General features: G+C 40.8%; 1 protein-coding gene across 7 annotated transcripts in view; it reads right to left on the bottom strand.

Annotated features, from left to right (window-relative positions):
- The window catches only part of HECW2 (HECT, C2 and WW domain containing E3 ubiquitin protein ligase 2), a 321,506-nt gene that overhangs the window by 106,062 nt on the left and 191,530 nt on the right, over window positions 1-23,914 (bottom strand). For all 7 annotated transcript variants that reach the window (XM_042994961.1, XM_007094709.3, XM_042994965.1 and 4 more), the window contains 7 exons: window positions 21,063-21,205; window positions 16,335-16,435; window positions 14,559-15,911; window positions 13,442-13,537; window positions 3,236-3,386; window positions 2,442-2,545; window positions 1,590-1,714 (listed from right to left, as the gene is read on the bottom strand). In XM_042994961.1, the coding sequence (XP_042850895.1) occupies window positions 1,590-1,714; window positions 2,442-2,545; window positions 3,236-3,386; window positions 13,442-13,537; window positions 14,559-15,911; window positions 16,335-16,435; window positions 21,063-21,205 (2,073 nt within the window). The remainder of the gene's footprint in view (window positions 1-1,589; window positions 1,715-2,441; window positions 2,546-3,235; window positions 3,387-13,441; window positions 13,538-14,558; window positions 15,912-16,334; window positions 16,436-21,062; window positions 21,206-23,914) is intronic.

A 23,914-nucleotide genomic window follows, 5' to 3' on the forward strand; every position in this document is an offset into this window, starting at 1 on the left:
CACACAGTTTTGGCTTAATTTATATAGTATTTTCAAACCCTTCTCTTTTTTCTAGAAATGTTTTAGACAAATATCATGCTGCATGACCAAAAAATAAGTGTGCAACATTTTCACTGTCACCCTATATATTCTAGTTTCTTCAGGAGGTCAATGCTTTTTTTTAAAATTTTTTTAATGTTTAGTTATTTTTGAGAGAGAGAGAGAGAGAGCGCGCACGTGTGCAAAGGAGGGGCAGAGAGAGAGGGAGACACAGAATCCAGAGCATTCCAGGCTCTAAGCTGTCAGCACAGAGCCCAACGCGGGGCTCGAACCCACAAACTGTGAGATCATGACCTGAGCCGAAGTCGGACGCTTCACTGACTGAGCCACCCAGGCACCCCTAATGTTTTTTGAGCAAAATAAAAACTTTCTAATCCAGGTTTAACTCCAAAATAATTGTGGGCAGAATTAGAGAGACTGGTTGTCCTGAAAAATTAAACAAGGGGATGGTATGTACGTGAGGGGTTTCTTGGTTAAGGAATCAAGATCAGGAAAAGCGGTAATTTTGGTTAATACTCAGGGCTTGAGGAAATGAAAGCAAAGAAGCAAAGGAGGGAGTCATAGTGATTTCTCTCTATTTAGAACAATAACTAAAAGACTGAAGGACTAAAGTTTTTTTTTAATCTTCTGGTTAACAAAAGATTTATTCTTTTAGCTGATACTAACATTTTTAGGCCCATAGCAAAATCACAGAGGTAGGGTTTCTAAACAATAGACACATGAGTAAAAGGACAAAAATTTAAATCTACTTCATTCTAAACACATCACCATGCCTCCCCCTCTCAAAAATAAAACCCTGAACTTCCATGCAAACTTCTTATATCTTTAAAACATTCCTCTACGCATTGATTTATTTTTCAGATTACAGCAATGTATAAAGTTTATATTTTCTCTTGCAGAGAACATGTATCACAGTCTCAAAGACTGACCTGACCACTGCCTGCTGTCAATACACAGATATTTAGTCACATTTTTGCAGGCAAAATAAGGTGGTCATCAAGAGCATAGACTCTAGAGTTAGTATCTCTGGCATTTTAACCCCAATGATACCACTTAGTAGGTGTATAACTTTAGGAATGTTTTTTTTTGTTTGGGTTTTTTTTTTTAAAGTATAGTTGACACACAATATTACATTAATTTCAGGTGTGCAACACAGTGATTTACCCACTCTCTATACTATGCTCACCATAAGTATAGCCATCATCTGTCACCATACAATGCTACTATAATACCATTGGCTGTATTTCCTATCTCTAGCTTTTATTCTCATGATTTATTCATCCCATAATGGAAGCCTGTGTCTCGGGAATGTTATTTAACCTCTCTGGGCCTCAGTTTCTTTATCTGGAAAAATGAGAGTTTTATCAAACTCATAGGTTTCTTTGGACCAAACGGGTTAAAACATAAATAGTGCTTAATACAGACCTTGGAACACACTTAGTGCTCAGCAAGCATTAGCTCTTGTCATTCTTACCATTATCACATATATGAGGATAATTTCCTTTGGCCAGTGACTTTTTCCATTACAAACTCTTAGGTTTGATACTCACAGGGTTAGAATGCAGCACGGTGAAGAACTCTGGGCTGATGAGGAACTTCACAGGGGGGGACTGTAACAGCAACGTGAGCCTGGATCTGGAGGTAGAGTGGGGCAGGACGTTCTCTCGTCGGAAATCTAGATGGGGCAGACCACAAAGGCTTTTAGGGAAACCTTTCCATGTACTGGAAACATACTTATTCACTTCCATCTATGTTTTAAAAGAACCAAAGGATGCCTATATCATTTGCTATTATTTTAATTCTCTGAATACTCTTTTCTTTGATGCAAATTTCATAGATAAGACCTGACGAAAATAGAATTGAACATTTCTAGCCACTACTAACATTTTAATGCATCCTTAGATGTTCTAAGTGATCAGATTCAATCATTTTCCACTATCCCACAGATCCAGAGATTAAAGTCATTTATATTCTATTTGGTTTTGTGGTTCTTTTCTTAGCACTAACAAAAAGTCAAGGATTAGAAGAGGTCTCTGGTGAATTCTGCCATTTGCATTTGATTACCAGATCTTATTGAAGAACAAAAGTTCACTAAAAGGAAAATCTCATTTCTTGGAAATCCTTATTATTTGTTTTCTACTTTTGTGAGATTACAAACCAAACCAACCTAGGGGCACCTGTGTGGCTCAGTCGGTTAACTCTTGATTTCGGCTCAATTTATGATCTCACGGATCATGGCATTGAACCCCAAGTAAGGCTCTGCACTGCCAGCATGGAGCCTGCTTGGGATTCTCTCCCTCTCTCTCTCTCTCTCTCTCTGCCCCTCCACTGCCCATGTTCTCTCTCTTTCAAAATAAATAAACAAACTTTAAAAACAAGCAAACAATTCTAAAGGCTTTTACCTGCACTGGCTGGGTGAAAGTCAGCTTCTTCTCCTGCCCCATCAATAGCATTGGTATTTTCCTCAGGCCTCTCGTTAGTCATGGTTCTGCGAATACTCTGGTATCTGAAATCATGAGCCTACCATCACATCACGGCAGCCTCTAAAAGAAGGCTCAACCATTCCCCCAGAGCCCAGAAGGCATCACTATCTTCTCAGCCTCAGGCCTACCTCCCCAAACCTCCATTCCCTGACCTTCTGGGCCATCTGTTGTTTAAAAGTAAATTACAATGCATTGAATTTCTTCTGTCTGTTGTTTGTGGAACATTTTCCTAACAAAATAATAAAACTTAAAAAAAAATTGTGGCCCTTAACCAAAGAAAACTAAATTCTTATATTGTTAAAGAAAAGAACTTTTTATACTTCATAGCAATTAGTTCTCAAAAAAAGAACAACATTTAAAAAGCTAAATAATAATGAGGCATGATGAATGGAGATTCTAGATATTTAGAAAGATATTTGGCTTCAATTATATATGTATATGCTCTGTTTTGCTAAAAATTAATGCCTTGGGATGATTAAAAGCATCATCATTACTTTCTTTTCTACAAGAAAACAAATGGTATATGCATATAGTTATTATTTTTTTAACCAAGATAAATTCAAGAAAGTCTCTAAATCAAAAGAGGTACCAGCTACATCTTAATGACAGGGCACGCAAAGATGAAAGAGAGACAACCATGTTTTCTACTTGGGCCCACGTAAAAATAAGCCCAACCACCCACTAACAGTCATAGTGAAAACGTGCATCCTCACCGCCGGTTCAGCTGCTCCATTTGCTGTATGGAGTTTGATCTTTGCAGCACCTGAGGGGCGGGAGGAGCTGTTGGTCGCTGCCACGTGGTGGTCCTGTTTACGTGATCCACGTAGAAGATCCTGCCGTGGCTGTCAATGCGTGCTTCCCAATCTAAATAGCAGGAATGCACCAAGGCTGGTTAGAAGAGGACCTGAGGCCATTAACGTGGGTCATTAATTTCAGCATGTGTTTTCCCTGACATGCTATAAATTGGGGCTAATAACATATACCTCACTGTATAATCAGGCACTTCCCCCAGTCCACTTCATGATCTGTTGTGATCAGTTAGTAAACATACTGTTTGTGTGTGTGTGTGTGTGTGTGTGTGTGTGTGTAATACCAACCCTTTAAAGAGTTTCTGAATGTAGAGAATCCTTCCAGATCTGCCCACAATGCTCATCTTCATGTATAACTGCCAGCATTTTAAAAATACAAGTAGGGGGCAGGCCCAGTTGGTTAAGCATCCAACTCTTGATTTTGGCTCAGGTCATGATCTCCCAGTCATGAGATCGTAGTGCTCTGTGCTGACAACATGGAGCCTGCTTGGGATTCTCTCTCTCCCTCTCTCTATACCCCTTCCCTGCTAGCACATTCGTGCACTCTCTCTCTCTCTCTCTCTCTCTCTCTGTGTCTCTCTCTCTCTCTGTCTCTCTCAAAAATAAATAAATAAACCTTTAAAAAATAAGTAAAAATAAAAATACAAGTAGTTGGTCTACTGCAAAGACTTCAGGTATTTGCATCGAAATTGGTATTGATGATCATTTTCACCAAAAATGGATTTCCTTTTTTTTTTCCAGCGTAGATGAAAGAATCATAGCTAGAACCTTCCAAGTGCATATTTACATAAAATTTTGGTACATGTAGTCTTCAAAAGAAAATAATGCTAGCCCAGGCATCAAATAGCATCATTACCTACAAGTTCCCATTTGCGTTTTCCCAAAGATGAATACATTTTCAGAGCACGGTAATTACTTGCCTCCAACCTCAAATAAATACAATGTTTTAAAACATTATTTAATTTTCTGTTTAAGCAATATCATTGATTGTGTTCATCTTTGTAAACAAATACCTAAGTGCATGTTACACAAAAACAGAGAAAGCAGAGCCAGACATACCTCCTCTGTGGCTCTCTAAAAGGCCATTCTATTAAAATACACAAAGCATGAGCTGATCTTTTCAAAAGGCACAAGTCTGAAATGGATTGTAGTTGAAAAGTGCGATTTTATATAGCAGTATGTGAAAACAGCAGAAATCTATTCTTTAACCAGCAAAGTTCTTTACACATTTCCATTTCTGCGTAAAATATTTTTTGAAATTAATATGCAACTTTTTCCTTAGCAGCTCAATTATTTCAAAACTCCCCATGTCATCACATAGCTTATCAACAGATACTATGGGTCTAATCCTGGAGACTAGTAGGAAGGCATGCCTGCTCCTGACTCCTCCGGTATTTACTCTGGAGGTGAACAGAGTGAGGATTCCAACAAAGTTCTCAGGGTTGGAAAGACCTGAATGCCAGCACCAGACAATCACTGCGGGCTGCCTCAGTGGGAGGTGGAAAGATCTGTTCTTGTTGTTCCTAGCACGTGGTAATTTATAACAAATGGCAGGAGAAAGAAAAATTGCGCTGAGAAAAAGCACCAGAGAGACAAACAAATTCAGTGCCACTCATGCTCCAAGGTAACGCAGACTCACAACGAACCAGCCGGCCAAATCTGAATTCTTTGGCCCCAGCTGCAATCCCATCAATAGGACATTTCAAAATGACCTCATGATCAGCCTGCCATAAGCTGACAAATGGTTACTACATTAGAGCCTTTTCAGGAATGATTCTCCAAAACCCTTTGATCTATTCCATTGTTTTGCTCTGCTCTTTGCATATTTCCCATCTCAAAGATCTTGAGAAGCAATTATGCCATCTCATTAGAGCCAGGGTAATTCAAGCACATATTCTACGCAAACCAAATGCACAAGAAAACAAATGGCCATTCCTTCTCCCAAAATTGTTTGCAGTTAGCTTCCAATTTTAAAAATGGAGAATCGGTCAACGAGGGATAAAAACAGAACAGAAACCAACTAAAGGAAGTAGAAAGAGAGGTGCTGCCAAACTCCCAAGATAAGCGTATAACTAAAATTTGGCTCTAAATTTTGGTTTTCTGGCAGTTCAGGCAGAAAAGAAAACATTGTTGCATACTTTCCATTTTCTGACAGAAGAAAGTAAAAAAAAAATTATCTTCAAACACAGAACTTTTTCCTTGAGCAAACTAGACAAGAATTTACCCCACTGAACGTGGTCTCTATGAGGTCACATGGGCAGCACAGTGGAGGTGGGGTGGGGAATCTCCAAATATATTTACCACCATACCTTGCACACAGCATGAAATGAATGGACGAGTAATTTAAAGAACATGAAACCATAACAAAGAATGGTTCTTGTGTTCGCTTTCCACAAAGTCCAGGAATAACCTTGATGTATTTCAACAAAGATATCTCTGTGTGCAATGAGAAGAATAAGAAAAAGAAGTCCAAAAATGTGCTTTCTAAGAACACGGGATGTTGGATGTATATTAAGACTACCCCTACTGGGGTGCCTGAGTGGCTTAGTCAGTGAAGCATCCAACTCTTGATTTTGGCTCTTGATCTCATGGGTTCATGAGATCAAGCCCCGCATCAGTCTCCTCACACTGACAGTGCAGAGACTGCTTGGGATTCTCTCTCTCTTCCTCTCTCTTCACCCTTCCTGCTCATGTTCTCTCTCTCAAAATAAATAAGTAAACTTAAAACATAAAAAAAACCTAATTAATTAAAAAAGACAGACTATCCCTACCAAATGTCATGTCTTAAATGTCTATTTTATTTTGAGAGAGACAGAGAGAGAGAGAGAGCAGGGGAGGGGCAGAGAAAGAGGGGGATAGAGGATCCGAAGCAGGATCTATGCTGACAGCAGAGGGCCTGATACGGGGCTCGAACTCACAAACCACAAGACCATGACCTGAGCCGAAGTTGAACACTTAACCAACTGAGCCACCCAGGCACCCACAAATGTCATAGCTTTAAATTGACGTTGTTACTTAAGTTCCCATAAAGAGTAATGTTGTCTTCCTGATTTCAAATGGACACTTGGCATTGGATTGAGAAAGGATGTTAGGTCTTTGACCTGTTCAGGAAGTACAAAAATCCATTCTTACCCAAGTGGTCAATACCCTACCATTGAGAAAAAGACAGTAGAAGAGCCTCCATAAAGATGAGCTCTCTATTGTATCTATCAAAGGAGAGAGGTGGGTATGGTTATTTTACATCTTATAAATTTTTATATTGGACCTGGTTTGTTCTGGGTACAAGCAACCATATTAAGAACTCATTGCCCAACATCAAAGTTTTTTTTTCAGAGATCATGATAAAATCAGACAGGCAGGATTAGAAGACTGGGAACTTGGCATTTACTTCCTTGTCTTGCCACAATGTACAATGGGGTATATCATCAGTGCGCCATGAGCCTGAGAACAGTGTACCGAGATGTGTGTATATGTAGTGCACCAAATCGGGAAGAAGGCTTGGGGTTTCTGGCCATGGCTTTGTCACACTTTTGCTACGACACCTTCAACAACTCATTACACCTCTATGAACCAGTTTCTTTACCTGAAAAATTAGAGGGCAGAATTATACATTGCTAAGGTCTCTTTCAGTTCTAAAATTATAAGAATCTTCAAAACGACACCCATTTTTCTACATTAGGTTCAGTAAGAACCTGTCAACATCTTATGTCTAGGCCAGAATTTGCAAACTAAACTCTAATTAATTTAGCCTTATAAAGCCAGGGGCTTTGGGATGCTGAGTGTTGGGGCTCCAGAACTATCTGCCAACACCATGTTAGCCATTGCAGCCCCCCTGTATTATCTGTTGTGCCTACTGGTCTTCCACATAAGACTTCATTTTCATAAAGAGCTTCAGTGAAAGAGTTTGAAAACTGTTATCTACAGAAACGTTTCTCAAAGTTTGGGACTCTGACAGCACATGTCGGAATCACTTTGAGGACCAATATAAATGCAGATTCCCAGGACAAACCTCAGGTCTGTAAAACCAGACTATCTGAAGCTAGGACTCACTTATCTACATTTTTGAGAACCTCCCCAAGTGACTTCTAGACGCACTAAAATTTGAGGAACACGGACATAAATTTCTAAGAATTTAAAGCAGCTAATTTACCAGGTAAACCCATGGAGCTCATGCTAAATTTCTAAGAGGTCATGAAGTGCAGGCTTACAAGAAACTAAACTTCAGCCTAAATATTCTGAACTGGAATCCAGGAGGAAGTGGACTCACAGATGCCCTGTGCCCCCTTTAAATAGGTGCACAATAAGGGGAAGTCAGAGTTAGAAAGTGTGTCAAAGTATATACCAAAGGCTACTGTCGCAGCATTAATCCCTCAGCAGGGCACCAGAGGGAGGTAGAACAAGGAAGGTCTTACACATTTTCAACTTTCATAATCAGCATATGTGGGAAGGAAGCAGGGGTCATCCCTTCGATCCCTCCTCATCTCAAAATGCTTCTTTCTCAGTCCCTTCACACTAGACCTTGGCCCCCAGTGGACTGTCTGTCCAGCTGGCAATGAGGTGAAGAAAGGAACACATCTCAGAGAGCACTGAGATCGGCAAGAAGATCAATGACTAGATAGAATGACATTTCAGGGGCCTCGTAAACCACAAGAACCAAGGGGGTGAGAGAATCATGAGTAGGCCTGGAATTAGTTGTAACTGGGTTTAGAAAGATGAAGAACCTGAGGGGCTCAGTCAGTTAAGCATCCGACTCTTGATTTAGGCTCAGGTCATGATCTCACGGTTTGTGGGTTCGAACCCGGCATTGGGTTCTGCGCTGATAGCATGGAGCCTGCTTGGGAATCTCTCTCCCTCTCTCTGCCCCCTTCCCCACTCATGCTTGTGCTCTCTCTCAAAATAAATAAACATTAAAAACAAGAAAGAAAGATGAAGAACCTGAACATTGTGAAGTAAATGTATAAATCAACTATAAGAAATTATAACCACCATGGTATCTCCACCAAATGATGGGATAATGAGGTTATAACGAACTAAAGGTACTTCTGAGGAAAAAATTAAGCTTTGCGATAGACGTTGGACAACAACGTTTAAAAGATTAGTTTTTCCTTATTTTGACACTCAAGGAGGTAACCGTTTGCACCAAGTACAAAAGCAAGTTAACTTCTCTGTGACTTGAGGGCCAGCATGGAAGGTTCACTTCCCCTTCAGGAGTGGGGGTCAGTAATCGGAAGGGGGCACAAAGAGACTTCTGGGTGCCAGTGACATGGCATCCAGTGCACACATGCCCTCAGTTTGGGAGAATTCAGCAGGGAGAATGTGCTCTTTTCTGTGTGTACACTATGTTTGAACAAAAAGTTTTTATAAATCTCTCAAACAAATGCATATGGTGGGCCTTAATATGGTGGGTCAATTTTTAAAGAAAGTAGCTTTTAGATTAAAAGCATCAATTCTTGGGGTGCCTGGGTGGCTCAGTCAGTTAAGTGTCCAACTTCAGCTCAGGTCATGATTTCACAGTTCGTGAGTTCGAGCCCCGTGTCGGGCCCTGTGCTGCCGGCTTAGAGCCTGCAGCCTGCTTCAGATTCTGTGTCTTCCTCTCTCTCTGCTTCTCCCCCGCTCATGTTCTGTTTCTGTCTCCTTCCAAAATAAATAAAAACATCAAGAAAAAAAATTTTTTTTAAATAAAAAAAAAACATCAATTCTCCTCTCATAAAACTAACTTTTAAGCTTTAGAAAATAAGAGCTCCTAGCCTTGAACATAGTAGAAAGTGAGATTAATTATACCTTTCAGAGTCACTGCTGTCTTTTTAAACCTTCATGTCAAAGGATGCTTTAATAATGAAAGTGCACAACCCCAAAGAATGATAAACATTCTCCTGCGTTCTTCCAGACCTGCCCATTGGAAGCCACCACCTAAATAATACACTAATCCTAACAACATGGCAATAATCCTGGGATCCTACAAGAGTCTGACTGTTCATCTGTTAATCCAGACTGTTCATCTTGTATCTAATCCTATTCCTACCCTTTTAGAGGGAAAACACTTACTCGATAGTTCTTTATTGTCCCCAGTGCAGCAAGGGATTAAGTGACAATTATATTGGACCCAGGAGGAAAAATAAAATCATTTTTCAGAAGGGGCTAAGCGGGCCATTCTTTTTTCTTTCCACTTATGTTAATGCTAAAATGACCAAGATTTGTCTTGCTGATGATGTTCTGGTGGGCTTCAGCCTGAACTGCCTCCAGCTGCCAGCACCATCAATCACCTCAGAAGAAGATAAGCACATTCTTAGTGCTCAGTGCATATTCAGATTTAAGCCAAAGGCTCTCCATACTGCCAAGCTGCCCTTAGGACGCTGTGGGGGCGGGAGGGGGTGGTTCTTAGGACGTTGTAGGGACCATTAGACCATCTGTCAGTCAGAGGTTAGAGTTACCCAGTCCACAAGGTCCTATCGCAGGATCCATGGCCTAAAGCAAGGGTAAGGCTGTGAAAACAACTGGTCGAACATCGTTACAGCTGTGCAGCCTTTGTCAGTCCAAGACAAAGATCGAGTTCCCCGATCCTGAGACAGGAGGAGTAAGACTGGAAGAAGCAGCAGAAAAGCCAGGAGAACTGCCGTCCATAAGAAGAGCTCAAAGAGATGTTCAGAGACTAAGTTATAACACTGATGCATAGACCACCACGTGATCAGCTGTAACAAGGAAGCAGTACAGCAAGGGACACCACTGAATCCCCCTAGCTGAGTTTGTAAATCTTCAGAGAGAAGCACAAGTTTGCTGGGTGGTTTCCTCGCCATATGGTAATACATAAGTATTTTTAAGGTGAAAGTAAGCTCAAATAACAAAAACAATTAGGAAAATAAAAAATCAATAATGGGGGTGAGGGGGGTATCAAAGTCTAAGACACAATGTGTCAGTAGCCGGCCCTACCTGGCTGGGAGGAAGAAAAAGTGCTTCTGAGTCTGATACAGATGCTTAACAGAGCAAACCTGTCTGGGCTATGCTCGTATGGTCACTACAACTGCTTTTCTTACACTTCAGGGGCTCCTAGGTAAGAGTCCTGCTGAGTTCTCTCTCTCAAAATAAATCAGCTAGTCAGTTGATTAGCTGGGGCAAAAAGAGAGAAAATTGAGCACTTTTTGAGCCTTCCTAGGTCTGGCCTCAAAACACTACAATATAATAAAGATTCAGTGAAACCTCCAAAGCCTCTGATTTAAGATGTTGTTTGCACCTGATAGATAACATACCACAATATAAGCCACTACCTTTGCTGCTAAGTAAACTTTTAGAATTTATACTCATCAACCCACACAACAGTCTAATCTTAGATCAGAATATCTAATAGAGAAGGAAGGCTTAAGACTGCCCCAACTTTTACTAGTATGGGATCTTAAACAAGTTACTTAATTTATCTGGGCTTCAGTTTCTCCATCTATAAAATGAACAAATCATTTTAGCCAATTTCTACCCATTGATCCACTTAACCTACCCCACAAAAATGTAACAAAGAATAAAAATTTTAAAACCATGTAAAAGTGCTCTGTAAACTGTAAAGCACCATGCAAGTTTGAAGTATTATAATTAATAGTGTTAAAAGTACAATTCTAAGGGGCACCTGGGTGGCTCAGTCAGTTAAGCATCTGACTCTTGATTTCAGCTCAGGTCATGATCTCACGGTTCGTGAGATTGAGCCCCGTTGGGCTCTGCACTGACATTGCAGAGCCTGCTTGGGATTCTCTCTCCCCTCTCTTTCTCTGACTCTCTCTCTCTCTCTCAAATAAATAAACTTTTTTTTTTTTTTAAAATACAACTCTTAGCCTTAAAATAACTCAGCCAGGTCATTTAAGGGATGGACTCATCTGTACACTCCAAGCAGGTGCCCCTTAGCTGAGCCTCCTGGGAGATGCTGCACGAAGGCAGAATGCACATGACAGTGTGGAATATGGAATGCCATAGCTCAAAGTCAGAGGCTGTAGTAGAGTCGCCTGGTTAGGAAAGGAAGGCAGAGAACTGACTAGGTTGGGGATAGACAACTAGCAGGGCAGCCACGTGATTAAATAAACTATTGAAAAGAAGAGACAGACACAGGAGTAGGAGAGGGCAAAACAGTGTGGGGACAGTAATCAGGCATGCTCAGTGTGGGGACAGTAATCAGGCATGCTCTGACCGTAATCTGTAACCTCTCCTTGATAATATAAACCCCCGTATTTGCAAGTTGCATAAGAGGAATTAGAAAGTTTTCTCCTCTGGGGTGCCCGAGTGGCTCCATTGGTTAAACACCCAACTCTTGGTTTCGGCTCAAGTCATGGTCTCACGGGTTCGTTAGTTCGAGCCCAGCATCGGGCTCCTTGGGCTGACAGTGCAAAGCCTGCTTGGGATTCTCTCTCTCTCTCCCTCTCTCTCTGCCCCTCCTTGTACACTGTCTGTCTCAAAATAAATAAATAAACTTAAAAAAAAAAGAATTTTTCTCCTCTTCATCAGTCATTCATTAAATTAGATATACTATTAAATTCCTTCTTTGCTGTGGGAGATAACAACCTATTAAAATAAACTGCCAGTTGTTTTTTATTAATCCTAAAATACGTTCTGTGTAATGCAAATATCAGTACTTAAATAAGTGCATTGAAATACCACAAACAGTGGTCATAATTTCAGCGGGAAAGTACCTGTCTTTATTAGTTATAATCTGAAAACCAAAATTATGGTTCAACAAAATTCAGAGCAATTAGATGTGGCCAGGAAGATGCCATTTATCTATACCCTGATGTGATGCAATGCCTCTAAAATTCGAATGACTTACTATCAATCCACATACACATATAAAGAAAGCCCTCCAGAATTCTCTCCTCATGTTCCCAACTCATTTTTTCCTATTATATCGAAGCATCTCCGAGGAATACTTTCCTTTTCTGCCTCTAATCTTTTCTCCAAGGGCAAGCAATAAGGATATTTTTGTTCTCCCATCTGCTTAAAATGATACAATGGTTAATTAATCCCTTGGTCTATTTTTAAAAGTTGCTTAAAATACATACTTCCTATAAGTAACCACCCTCAATTATTGAAATATATGAACAAGGGAAGGAACTGTACGTAACAGAATTTCCAAAGGATCAAGCCAATATTTTGGCCTATTATCATAGTACCATTCAGCTTTTTTGTTAACACTCCTCAAAACAAAGCACTCAGCATTTTAACTCTATAAATGCATACTCCTGCATCTCCACCTTTCTGCCCCACCACTTTTAAAATACTGAAAGCCAAGGGCATCAGCTTCTTGCTATGGTCACATATAAGATGGGAGAGTAGAGAGGGTGAATAAGAAGGAAAAGCAATAAGGCAGAAAGATATATACTCCAGTACGTTCCTACAAGCAGTATTTACTGAGCTTTGTTACTGTTCATCAAAATGCTTGCTCTTACAGAGCAATATCACTTTATAACAGAGTTTAAATTATGTCCAGATTATGACTGGCCATATCACTCTAACCTTTGGATACAGGTTGCATAACTATTTCCCAGAATCCCTCATTCTCAGCCATCCCTCCTTCAAAGTGAAAAATGAAAGTGAAAGAAATAACATATATTTCAAATCCCCAGTAATTGTCACGTGCCAAATAAATGGTAGACCAATTTCTGAAATTATGAATAGTTCTCTGCATATCCCCAAGGAAAAAATCAGAGCCCTGTATTTAATGATTTAAAATGCTGTTAAGTGGAGAGAAATATATTCCATAGAGTGAGGCTTTGCTAAGAGATTGTACCCATTTGTCTACTAACTGAAAATTCTTGCTGCCATTAGGCATAATTTTAAAAAGTTTCTGTTATAAACCAATTGTCCCAAATATCTGGATCTGTTTCCTCAATTACAATATTTACTCTGTGGGCATTACAGTATTTACTTTTCCCCCAGCTGCCCGCTCGTTCAGCAGAACAGTGCCAGAGAGGAGTCACCAGCTTAGCACTTTCCAGACTACATCTGCTATGTCAAGTGGCAGCCCCAAGGTCCCTTCCTCTCAGGGAGTGGGTTTCCATCTTTTAGGTTCTGTGGAAAGGATCTGCCCACCATCCTTGCACCCTCTGATCAAGGTGAACCCCTTAGTTCACAGGCGCTCACTTGGGGGAAGAGCCTCGTCCACCCTCTGGTATCGGCTAACATCCTGGCGTACTGAAGGCAGTGATCTCAATGGCTGGTGGCCATTGGCTTGAGAACCTAGGATTAAAGAGAAAAAGGCACTTGGGTATTGTTTTCCTCTTTAGTATCAAAACAGTCTTGTAAAAAAAAACAAAACCCAACCAACCAAACAAACAAAAACCACCTAACATAAATCTTGGAGCTAGTCTCTTTTCTTTCCTTAGGGTCTCTCATTTTCCATATGAGGACCCAGAAACAAAAGAAGAGAAGAGGAGATGAATGCTTAGGCAGAAGAGGGTCTTCTAGAGAAATGTCCCTCTGCACCTATCCCTTCCCTCCCCCACCTTTTTCCACCCTGGCTGGACCCGCTCATGCACTAATGCTTTAGGGTCACATAATGGCCACAAGATAATGAAGGAAACAAAAACACAAATAAAAGGAAAAGAAGAGGAGGAGAAGGGGATAATTTAGGTAGAAAAATAAATTACAGAATAAATAAATCATTCCTATTTCTGATTCTATGCTATTTAGGCATTTGAAATTATCCTCAGCCTTTCTGATACATCTATAATAGAACATTTCAAAGGAAACATTCTACCAAGCCACATTCATTGAGACATAATACAAATTTTATGTGTGAATTGGCATCCTGAGATACTAAAAATAGCCTTTTCTTCAAGTGTCCGAACGCATCACCTAACTTAGTTCACTTTTTCCATACTGCAGAAGTCAAAAATATTACACTTGATGCAAAGTACATATGAAGTTCTGTTTTGAAGGTTTTATATAAAGAAGAGTGACTTACGATGTTCCTGCAAACCCCTGCAGATTACACTGATGTGAAAGCTACTCGCCTGTTTGGTTTTGTGTCTACAACCTCAGGTCCCACTGGAGATTCATGATTAAAATCTGAAGATTGCTATTTCACAAGCCTCTTAATTTAAAAAGAGAAGATCCATTAAAAAAAAAAAAAAAGCTAACTGTTGAACCCCAAGGTGAAGAACTCAGAGAACATGTGAGTATAATTTACATCGAGGGACAAAACTTCTCTTTAAGCAGTATGCTTGAGCCAAGAGCCGTACTGTCTTGTACATCCTACCTCCGGTGGCGCCCTCCTCCTGGGCAGTGGCCCCTTCACAAGCCCCGTGGGCATCTCCGGCATCCCCTTCTTCCTGGGGCTGGCTCTCAGCAGCAGCAGCAGCTCCTTCCAAGCTCCCCCTCCGCTGCCAGACCTCCCCGACCTCCTCCTGGTTAGGTAAAGGGGCCGAGTCTGCCCCTGCCCCTTCCTCCTCTCCAGCGGGCACCTGCACCACAGGTAAAGAACTGGGAGTACGTATGGAATCCTGTGACCCTTCAGCGAGGCCACTGCTGCTGGGCTCTGCTGCACAGGCTCCATCTTCCTCCTCCTGAGAAGAAAAGGCTGGGGTTTCGGGAAACCGTGCGCTCTCAAGAGATGAGCACCGCGTGTCCACCGAGGACAGCTGCGTGGTAACGCTCTCATTGCAGGAGCTGTCGGCGCCCTCCAGGTCGCTCTCGCCTTCCGGCCTGGTGCTGGCCTCGCTCACGCTCTCTGTCCTGGCAGGGTCACTGGGCTCTGTTTCAGAGGACACCTGGGAAGGCTCAGACCCCTGATCCAGGGACTCGGTCTCACTGATGGCCCTGCGGCTGCCTCCCGACGTGTCGGAAGTCCCTGTGTCTGCCCCGCTCGTGGGCTGATCCACCTCTTGAGAGCCACACACTTCGGTGCTGCCCTGCTCAGCGCTTGGTTGAGACTCTGGGCCACCTTCACTTTCATCTGGGACTGGGCCCGAGGGTAAGGAGCCCTCTGCAAGCTCGGGAAGATGTTCTGGCTTATCCTCAAAGGAAGCAGCCTCATTTGTGGAGGCTTCCTCAATCTCCACTGGGTTGTCTTCTGGCTTGGTCTGCGATGTCAGGCTCACGTCATCAGCTCTTGACGCTCTGCTGAACATTATTAGCCCTCCTTCCTCCTCCAAGGAAGACGGATATCCCAGGTCTTGCTGGAACTCGTGGTCCTCTTCATCTGAGTCGATATGAAGCATTGCGTTGAGCCTCGTGTCGGTGGGAAAACTACTCCTTAGTTTTGGAGAGGCTCCCATGGACCTCTCCGAGCAGGTAGTCGTGCCTGGCCTGGAATGGCCATTGTGTTCAATAGCATCTAAGTAATCATTGAGCGAATCCTGACGTCCTCGGGGAGGTGAGGTCCTTGAAGAAGTAGAGGTTAATTCCTCTGAGTCTATTTCCAGAGTAGAGCTAGTCCTGAAAGAATGCTTGGGGGTCCCATCAGCAGCACTGTCCTCAGAAACTGGCCCATTAGAGCAAAGCGTGCTGTCATGATGGCCCCCCGGCACGTCCTCCTCGTCAGAAGGGCTTCCTAGGTCTCCATTCACAGTATTGACTCCAAGTATTGTGCCAACAGCTTCTGGAGAAGCATCTGAAGGGGAAAACGGCATTGATGAAAACAAAGTGGTAATAACAAACTTTTAACGTCCTATTCCTTTACCACCAATCAGTTCAACGAATTCAATCATCCCATTAAGGTCTCTTCACGGTATTACTGACTTGCTAAGATTAGCCACTCACGACTAAATGAGTTGGTCACTTTGACACAGGAATTCTATATGTTCACTATTACTAGAAATTCTATAGCCTGGTTTCCAAATGCAGGCATAAACCTAAGAGATATTTTTTGATAAACAAGCTTTCATATCTGCTTGGAAAACTTTGGCAGGAATCATTTAAAAGCTATCTTATTTTCAGAACAGGACACAAATTCAACTCTATTCACATGCAAACTGACAACTGAGTAAGACCGAACAGTTTTTGGTACAGCGATGTACTCATCCAGACATCTCACCTTCATGCACAGAAGATGTAACCTCCACTTTAAACTGGAGGTACCCACTCACGTGGTCAGCAGGAAGCCTTCGGCCAAGGTTGTAGCTGAGCATCTGATCCCTGTAAGAGGAGAAATACACTGGTGTCAGCCTTCACCTCCTTCAGCAGGCCACCCCTAAATCTTACACATTTCTCTTAAAACTTTCAGACTCAAAAGAAAATAAAGGGCTCAAAGGCACGGTATAGATAGTCCAATGTAATACGATTCATTGGCACAAGGGAATACTTATAAACTCCAGGATGAAAAGAACTCTGTAAGCAGAAAATGCAACACAGTATCACATCACTGCTAACAGTGACCAAGAAAAGCATATTTTGAAGGTCATCAAGGAGCTGTGAAAGCCCTACGGTTTTTGGTATTTTTTGACTCAGGTATAAAGGCACAGAGGGCCTCGTTCCTTAGCATTTAGCACAATTGGAAGAAACCGATCCTACAAGCACACAACAGGGAAGGACCATCACAGAGCGGCATGGAGGGCACCATGCTACTGTACTTGAAGTCAGGAGACAGCGGGGGGAGAAGCGGCTGCCTCTGACAGCTGCTCCAGCTATGGGAGGCAAGGGGGCCGCTGAACCTCCCTTCCTTACCTGTAGAGCAAGGGGGCTGGAGCGGCTGGCCCTCACACTGGGGGGGCCTGGCTATCAACTGATTCCCAGTGTGCGCTGTGAGTGATGCCAGTGGAGAAGCTAGATGGGCTGCTGTGGTGGCATCTTGCTGCCTCACTAAGAGGCGTACTCGAGGGAACCACACCAGGGCCCCATCTTGGCCCCCCCCCCCCCCCCCGCTCCAGCTACCAGCCTCCTTAAGGATGGAGGTGTCAAATCTTTTGTAATTCTGCATTTGTTTGATCAAAGTCAAATGCAATTACATCATTACCTTGTAGGAAGCAACTTTCATTCTGAATCTGATGTATTCTTAATTAAGGAAAATAATCAAAGGGATACCAAATCACGCCATCTCTGCTCTCACACTGCCCTCTACTGGCAACTTCAGAAGGAAAACAATGCCTCTACCTAATACCTGCACCACCGTACAGTTTAGAGCCTCTGGTCTGCCATTTGTTATGAATGTATGTAACTATTTTGTTTGTTCGTCTCTACCTTCTTGGCACAATTCCAAATGGATGTCATCCATTTAAAAGAGCACAGGCTACTATAAAACCCCACTTCAGCTGTTAGTCTTTTGACTTCATGAGAATTTCTTAAAACTGTAAGATGATTTCCTTTTCTTCTTTCTTTTGCTTTTCTTCCCTAGAAACATTGTCATATTTTCTTTCTCAACTGACACTTTGGTTTCCCACTTTGAGTGCATGATGTGTGCCAGGCACACTCAGCTAAGGGCTGTGCATATACCATCTCTCAGCAACCGCGTGAGGCAGGCGCTGGCTCTGTTTTCTAGAACAGAAAACCAAGGTGTGGGGAGGGTAAGTGGGTTGTCCGAGGCCAGACTAGTAATGACGACAGACCCAGGATGAGATCACAGATTCATCTGACACAGAAGCCCCTGCTCTGTAGTCATCATACTACCATCTCACTTTACATATTCCCAGTGGTTCTAGGCTGCTTTCAGGAGCATGCATTTTAATGACATAATTTACTCATGGTTCATCGAAACGTGCCTGCTTTTATAATGCTTTTCCTGCTTCAACTGGTATTTACAAAAAATTCTGCAAAGGGATACACAGGCATTTCTTACTACTAGACATGGTTACGTTACTTTTACATTAGAGTGTTCAAATAACGTTATATAATGATTGTAATCTGCATAATAGCAGGGGCATCTCTTTCTTTCTCTTACCACTGACTTCCCAGTATTTAGATAGCACCTAACACACAGAGGTTCTTGATCTTTGCCCACTGATGCATGAATCTAGCAGCACATTACACAGACCTGCCTTTAACACTGTGGTTCCTCGCCCATCTCTTTGGGCATTAAGTCCTGGCAAAAATAGAATCTTCATTTCTTTGTTAAAAATAAATTGACCCTCCTCTTCTCCTCCTCAGCCAGTAAAATTAAGGTATTGAGGTTGATGATGAAGATTTATAAAAGTGATGGATTTTAGTGAGGAAATAAGTGTTTAGTAGGAATTGTAAGAAAAGAACTGCATCCATCTGTTTTGCTCACTGGCATATCCCCGATACCAAACACAGTGCTTAACATTTAGAAGACACTAAATATGCATACACACATATTTGTTGAATAAATTAATTAACAAATGAGACTCTTTACTTGGAAAGAAGGATTTTAACAAGCGTTAGTACTGTTTATTTACCAAACTGGCAAGATAACTCAATTCAACTATTCAACCTATAAATACAGGAAATCTTCCCTCCTGGGAGATTCCGAGTCAAGGGTTTCGTCCCTTGCTGAGTGCCTGTCGGAAGAGTCACCTGCCTTCTCGTTCTTACCCAGTCTTACCTGACTCATCCTGTCTCTTCCTGTGATATACTGTTGTGAGCAATATATTATATATCATTATGATACATAATTGCAAAGAATAAGTGCCAAAGTACTCTCACTACTTGAGACATTCTCTTTCTAATGTAATCAGAGGGGTTGACAAAGCATGGGAAAGTGATCTGCATTTTGGACAAACGCAGGCCACCCTGTAAAATGTTACATTCAAACAAATGCCTTCAAAATAGGCACTTAGTAAGGATTCTATCTCATTCTACAAACCACATTCTGTAAAACCTCAACTACCTCAGAGGATTGCAATCTACCAAACATATAAGTAATGAGAACCCAGCACTTTTCAAGATGAATTAATCACTTGATGGAAGGCAATCATCAGATCAGGAATACACATTTAGGTGTTAATAGCTGATATACTAGTATGTAGTGTCATTCTTATCTAATAAAGCAAATCCCCAAGTATCTGTATCAGGCAATGCTTTAAATATACTTATACAGAAACATTTCTTAATTCCAGTATTTTACAAATTCATGCTGGACTTCCTTCCAGTGCACATAAATTCATGACTGGCAGTTCTCTAAGTGTCCAGTTGTTTAACAGCTGAAATGAAAAGCCAACAAGTCAACAACAGTTTCATGCACTGAAAAGGTTTTATTTTGCCTTGATCATTCTTACTGGTGTACATAAATTCATACTTTTAGCAAGCGTGAGATATAAATTATATGATTATAATTATATACATTAAATGACAGATATACTGTATTTACCCTAGTTAATTCTGACTGTCTAAAATCTTTCACTTTCTAGAAATCCTAAAAATAACTTTTAAAAAACTTCCTCAAGTATAGTATCTCTACCAGAAGCAATAATTGTGATTTCCTAGCTTTTATCAGATAAATCAGGCTGCTAAGATTTCAGTATAATATTTCTACTTCATGTGTCCTGGCTCAACCACACATTTCATGGTCTCTGACAGCCAGAGAATTACAATCCATTAGAATCTCTTAGTTTCAGATTTTGAAGGGGCCTTTGAGATCCACTGATCGCAACACTGTATTTTTCAGATGAGGAAACTAATGCCCAAGTAAATTATGACTTGCCGAAACAGAACAGTTCATTTGTTACAGAGTGAATGTGAATGACCAGCCTTCCTTAGTTAGCTGGAATAATATCACCTGCCCGTCCTTAGGGCGCTGCCAGGATCTAGAGCAGACGGATCTGAACTCGCATCCCAGCTCTGCCTCTTGCTTGCTAGCCTCACATTCCTCATCTCTGAAATGGGTGTAATCACATTATTTACCTCCCAGAGCTGTTGAGAAGATTACGGGGGCTTATGCGAGGAACGAGGAACGTCTAACCCTGACACAGAATAAGCTCTCAGCATCTTCTTACACTGTTTACTTCTATTTTTTACTTCTGCTGCTACTACTTATAGTCTGCTGCTGCTGCTACTGTTACTGCCACTACCATTTGTTCATGTTCTGACAGTGAAAAAGATACAAAACAAGATGCCCCATCACCACTACCACTGTTACTGTTGCAGTATGTTCACAATGTTGCCTACGATGAAAAAGATACAAGAAAAGTACCCTGAGTGCTACCTCGGAGCAGCAGTGTTATTGAGTTTGTTGGAAACTACCAAGCAAAAATATACCTACCATTTATGATAAGCGATGTTATGATTTCTTAACTACTTTATTCACAGTTTACAAAAAGCTCATAGAAAGAAAACAGACATGAAATCACATTTTTAAATTCTCTCAGTGAGTAAACTTTAGTTGCCTGAGTGAACGTGCAGGTAGGAGCTCTACTATAATATCTCCCGTGAGTCAAGGTCTTGTTTTAAATGGCCCTGAAACAAGGTGGTTTTGTTTTTCAGGAATAACGAGTTGTCTGGATGGGATTAATTAGGATAAGGGAGCTGTCGACCTGACGCTGGAATCCGGCTCTGGGGAGAAGCTTTTACTGCAAGATTTCAATATCCTCAAAAACAATTTAGTACTATGACATCTGACACTGACATGCTAATGGTAAGCACATCTTGGAAAAGACAGATACAATAAACAGAAACAAACAAAAAAAAAAGGTATATAATGAAAACAGAGCCTTTTGTCCCGCACAGTTTAATGAGTATACGAACACTTTAATTTTAAAGGAATTACCTTACCACTTCTTATCACTAAGATAAGTCCTAGGACTACAAAGTTTCATTTCAGTCGCCTCTATGCAAACTAATCTCAACAAGATCCCTCCAAGTGGGGGCTGATTACCCAATGGCTTGCCGCTCCAGCAACCTCTGGACTGGAATGGTTAGTTTCCCCAGAAAACGCTTGATGATTGGACGGCTCTTGGCAAATTTGTCTTTAATTTCAATTTCCAAGACATCAGTAAGAAGCGCAAAAAAGGAATATTTCTGAAAATAAAAACAGATAACGTGGTGATTCAAAAGGAAGACAAATACAAAATTATATCATTTTATTATTACTTAGAAAATGGGATCTCTCAAATCCTAATGACACCCAGAGTCCACATTGCTAGAAATATCTACAACCAGTGTCATTCTGAGTGAATGATCAGCATTCACAGTGATTACAAGGCCTCAGTTAAGGACCTGTCACAAAAGAAGCTTAGGATCCTGGTTCAACAGTTTTAGGAGATGTTAGCAAATATTAAACTGCACAATACAATTTTAGCACTTACTATATTTATTGTATCTCAATTCTTTGAAATTTAATATCCTGTTATTGGACAGTTTCACATTAACCACTGTAGTTGATTAACAGCAATTTTAATTCTTAATCCCATGGTATTTTGAAATTATACAGCATAGGTTAAAATATCTTTCACTTAGTGGCTAAAGTAGGAACATCTACAGAATACTGTGGTTTCTCTTGACAAATATGAAAATAAAACGATGCTTAAAGAGAAATTGCTTAATTTAAAAGGCACACAGGGTCATTTCTTTTGAGACAGAAAAATAAAAATATGAAGCTAACATAAGTTTTGTTGTTTTGCTTAGCAATACCATTGGAGAAAATCAGACTGGTTATTAATAAGAATCTAAAATAAATATAAAGAGCTTTATTCGTTTACAAAGACTTTCACATACATTACCTTCATGTTATCTTTAGAAAGATAACATTTTCTTTTTCTTAATGTTTGTTTGTTTGTTTGTTTGTTTTGGGAGAGAGAGAGAGAGAGAGAGAGACAGAGAGAGAGAGAGAGAGAGAGAGAGAGAGAGAGAGAGAGAGAGAGAGAGAGAGAGCATGGCAAGAGCGAAGGGGCAGAGGGAGAGAGGGAGAGGGAGAATCCCAGGCAGGGATCTATGCAGGCCTCGATCTCACAAACTGTGAGATCATGACCTGACCTGAAATCAAGAGACGCTTAATCAACTGTGTCACCCAGGTGCCTCAGATAAATTTTTCTTCTTAAGGACGAGGATCTCCGGATAAGTGATGAAGCCGGGAATCTAACCAGAATCATTTCATCCCATTCCTGATATTATCCATTCAACCACAGTGATGTGAAAGGTTCCAGCCAGCTTTATACTTAGGCACTACTAAGTTTATCTAGTCATAACAATTGAAGTTCCCCAAAGGGCCATGTCATCTAGTAATTTGCTTCATGGAAAAAGCACTTGCTTAGAATAAGAGAGCAAAGTTTAAGCACTGCTTCTGCCTCTGAACAGCTAAGTTACATAAACACTTCAAGCTTCAGTTTCTTAACCATCAAAATGGGTGGATGATGATCTCATCCCTTATGCGACCTTATTATGCACACAAAATTTAAGAATTTTGTAAATATAAAATGTTAGGAAAAGGAAGTTATTGCCAATATCATTACCAAATCCACTATGTGCCTTCTAAAGCTCATAGTGAGATACATGCTATGTCTTCTAGGCTTCTACGTATGTTAAATTAAGTCGTGTGCCTTTAAGAATTTTTTACTATGTGGAGATCATAAGCAGTTTTTTTAAACCAGGTGTAAGAAAACACGCAATATTTAATCCATTTAAGTAACTATAAGAACTTCTCAGGAGAAACATCTTGCTGTGCTGGCAAGTCTCAAAGAGCAGTACCTTTTTTCCAACTGGTTTTAGATCCCCGAATCATCTCCCTCCCCATGGAAATATTTCTACAAAGTTAGAACATATTGTCATTAAACACTAGGGAATGATCTGATTAACTATGCAACTCCTACGCCAATAAAGGTTTACCTAGAAACACTCTAACACCAGTATGTGAAACATGTCTTAGATCTCTGAGAAATGGTGGCAGAGTTCATGCTTTGCTCATTAGATGAGAAACAATATCTCTGTTCACTCCTTGATTTTCCCTAGTTCTAATGAGAAAACGCTTTGCTTGATTTCACTGATGTGGTGCGCTAAGATGACTGGTAGCATAATGTGGCTGGAAGGAACGTCAAAGTATCTATCACCAAAGTATAGATACCAAAGTATCTATCACCAACACATCAACGATCTGGCTTCCCTCGGGATGACAACTACCTTGAACGGCTTAATTAACCAAAATCTACAAATCCAAAAAACATTTGCCAAAGCCCATAGGGAGAGAAATTCCTCTAATCTGTACTGAATACATAACTAGAACAAAATATAGAAAACTTGGGGGGGGGGCTTTACAAGTTTTTATTTTAATTCCAGTTAGTTAACATACAGTGTTACATTAGTTTTGGGTGTAAAAACATAAAAATTTTAAATAAAAACAGGATCAGTGTTACTGACTTTTCCTTCTGCTTCAGGCTCGAATATGGCTCTGCAAGTCAATGTTATTGAACCTGTCCTTACTTAAAATTTTAATATCTGTTCATCATGAATTTTTTGCACTGATTTTCATTTTTTAAAATATTTCACTAAAATCTTAATTTTGATTATTGAGTCTTCTGGCTCCCTTCAGTCATGCACCCGAGATCAAGGACCTCACCTGCTTTGCCCTATTCCTGGCCCTGGCTACAAGGGACTGTCTCATTCTCCTCCTACACTCTTCCTAACAGAATCCCGAGATATCTTAGCCATCTTGCCCATGCTCATAAACAGCTCAACAGTACACATAAGAGAGATGAACTTGGCCAAATTCCTGTCAAGTAGAAGATCCCTGAGGAT

Source organism: Panthera tigris, chromosome C1 (assembly GCF_018350195.1).
Source record: "Panthera tigris isolate Pti1 chromosome C1, P.tigris_Pti1_mat1.1, whole genome shotgun sequence".
NCBI classification, from domain to species: domain Eukaryota; kingdom Metazoa; phylum Chordata; class Mammalia; order Carnivora; family Felidae; genus Panthera; species Panthera tigris.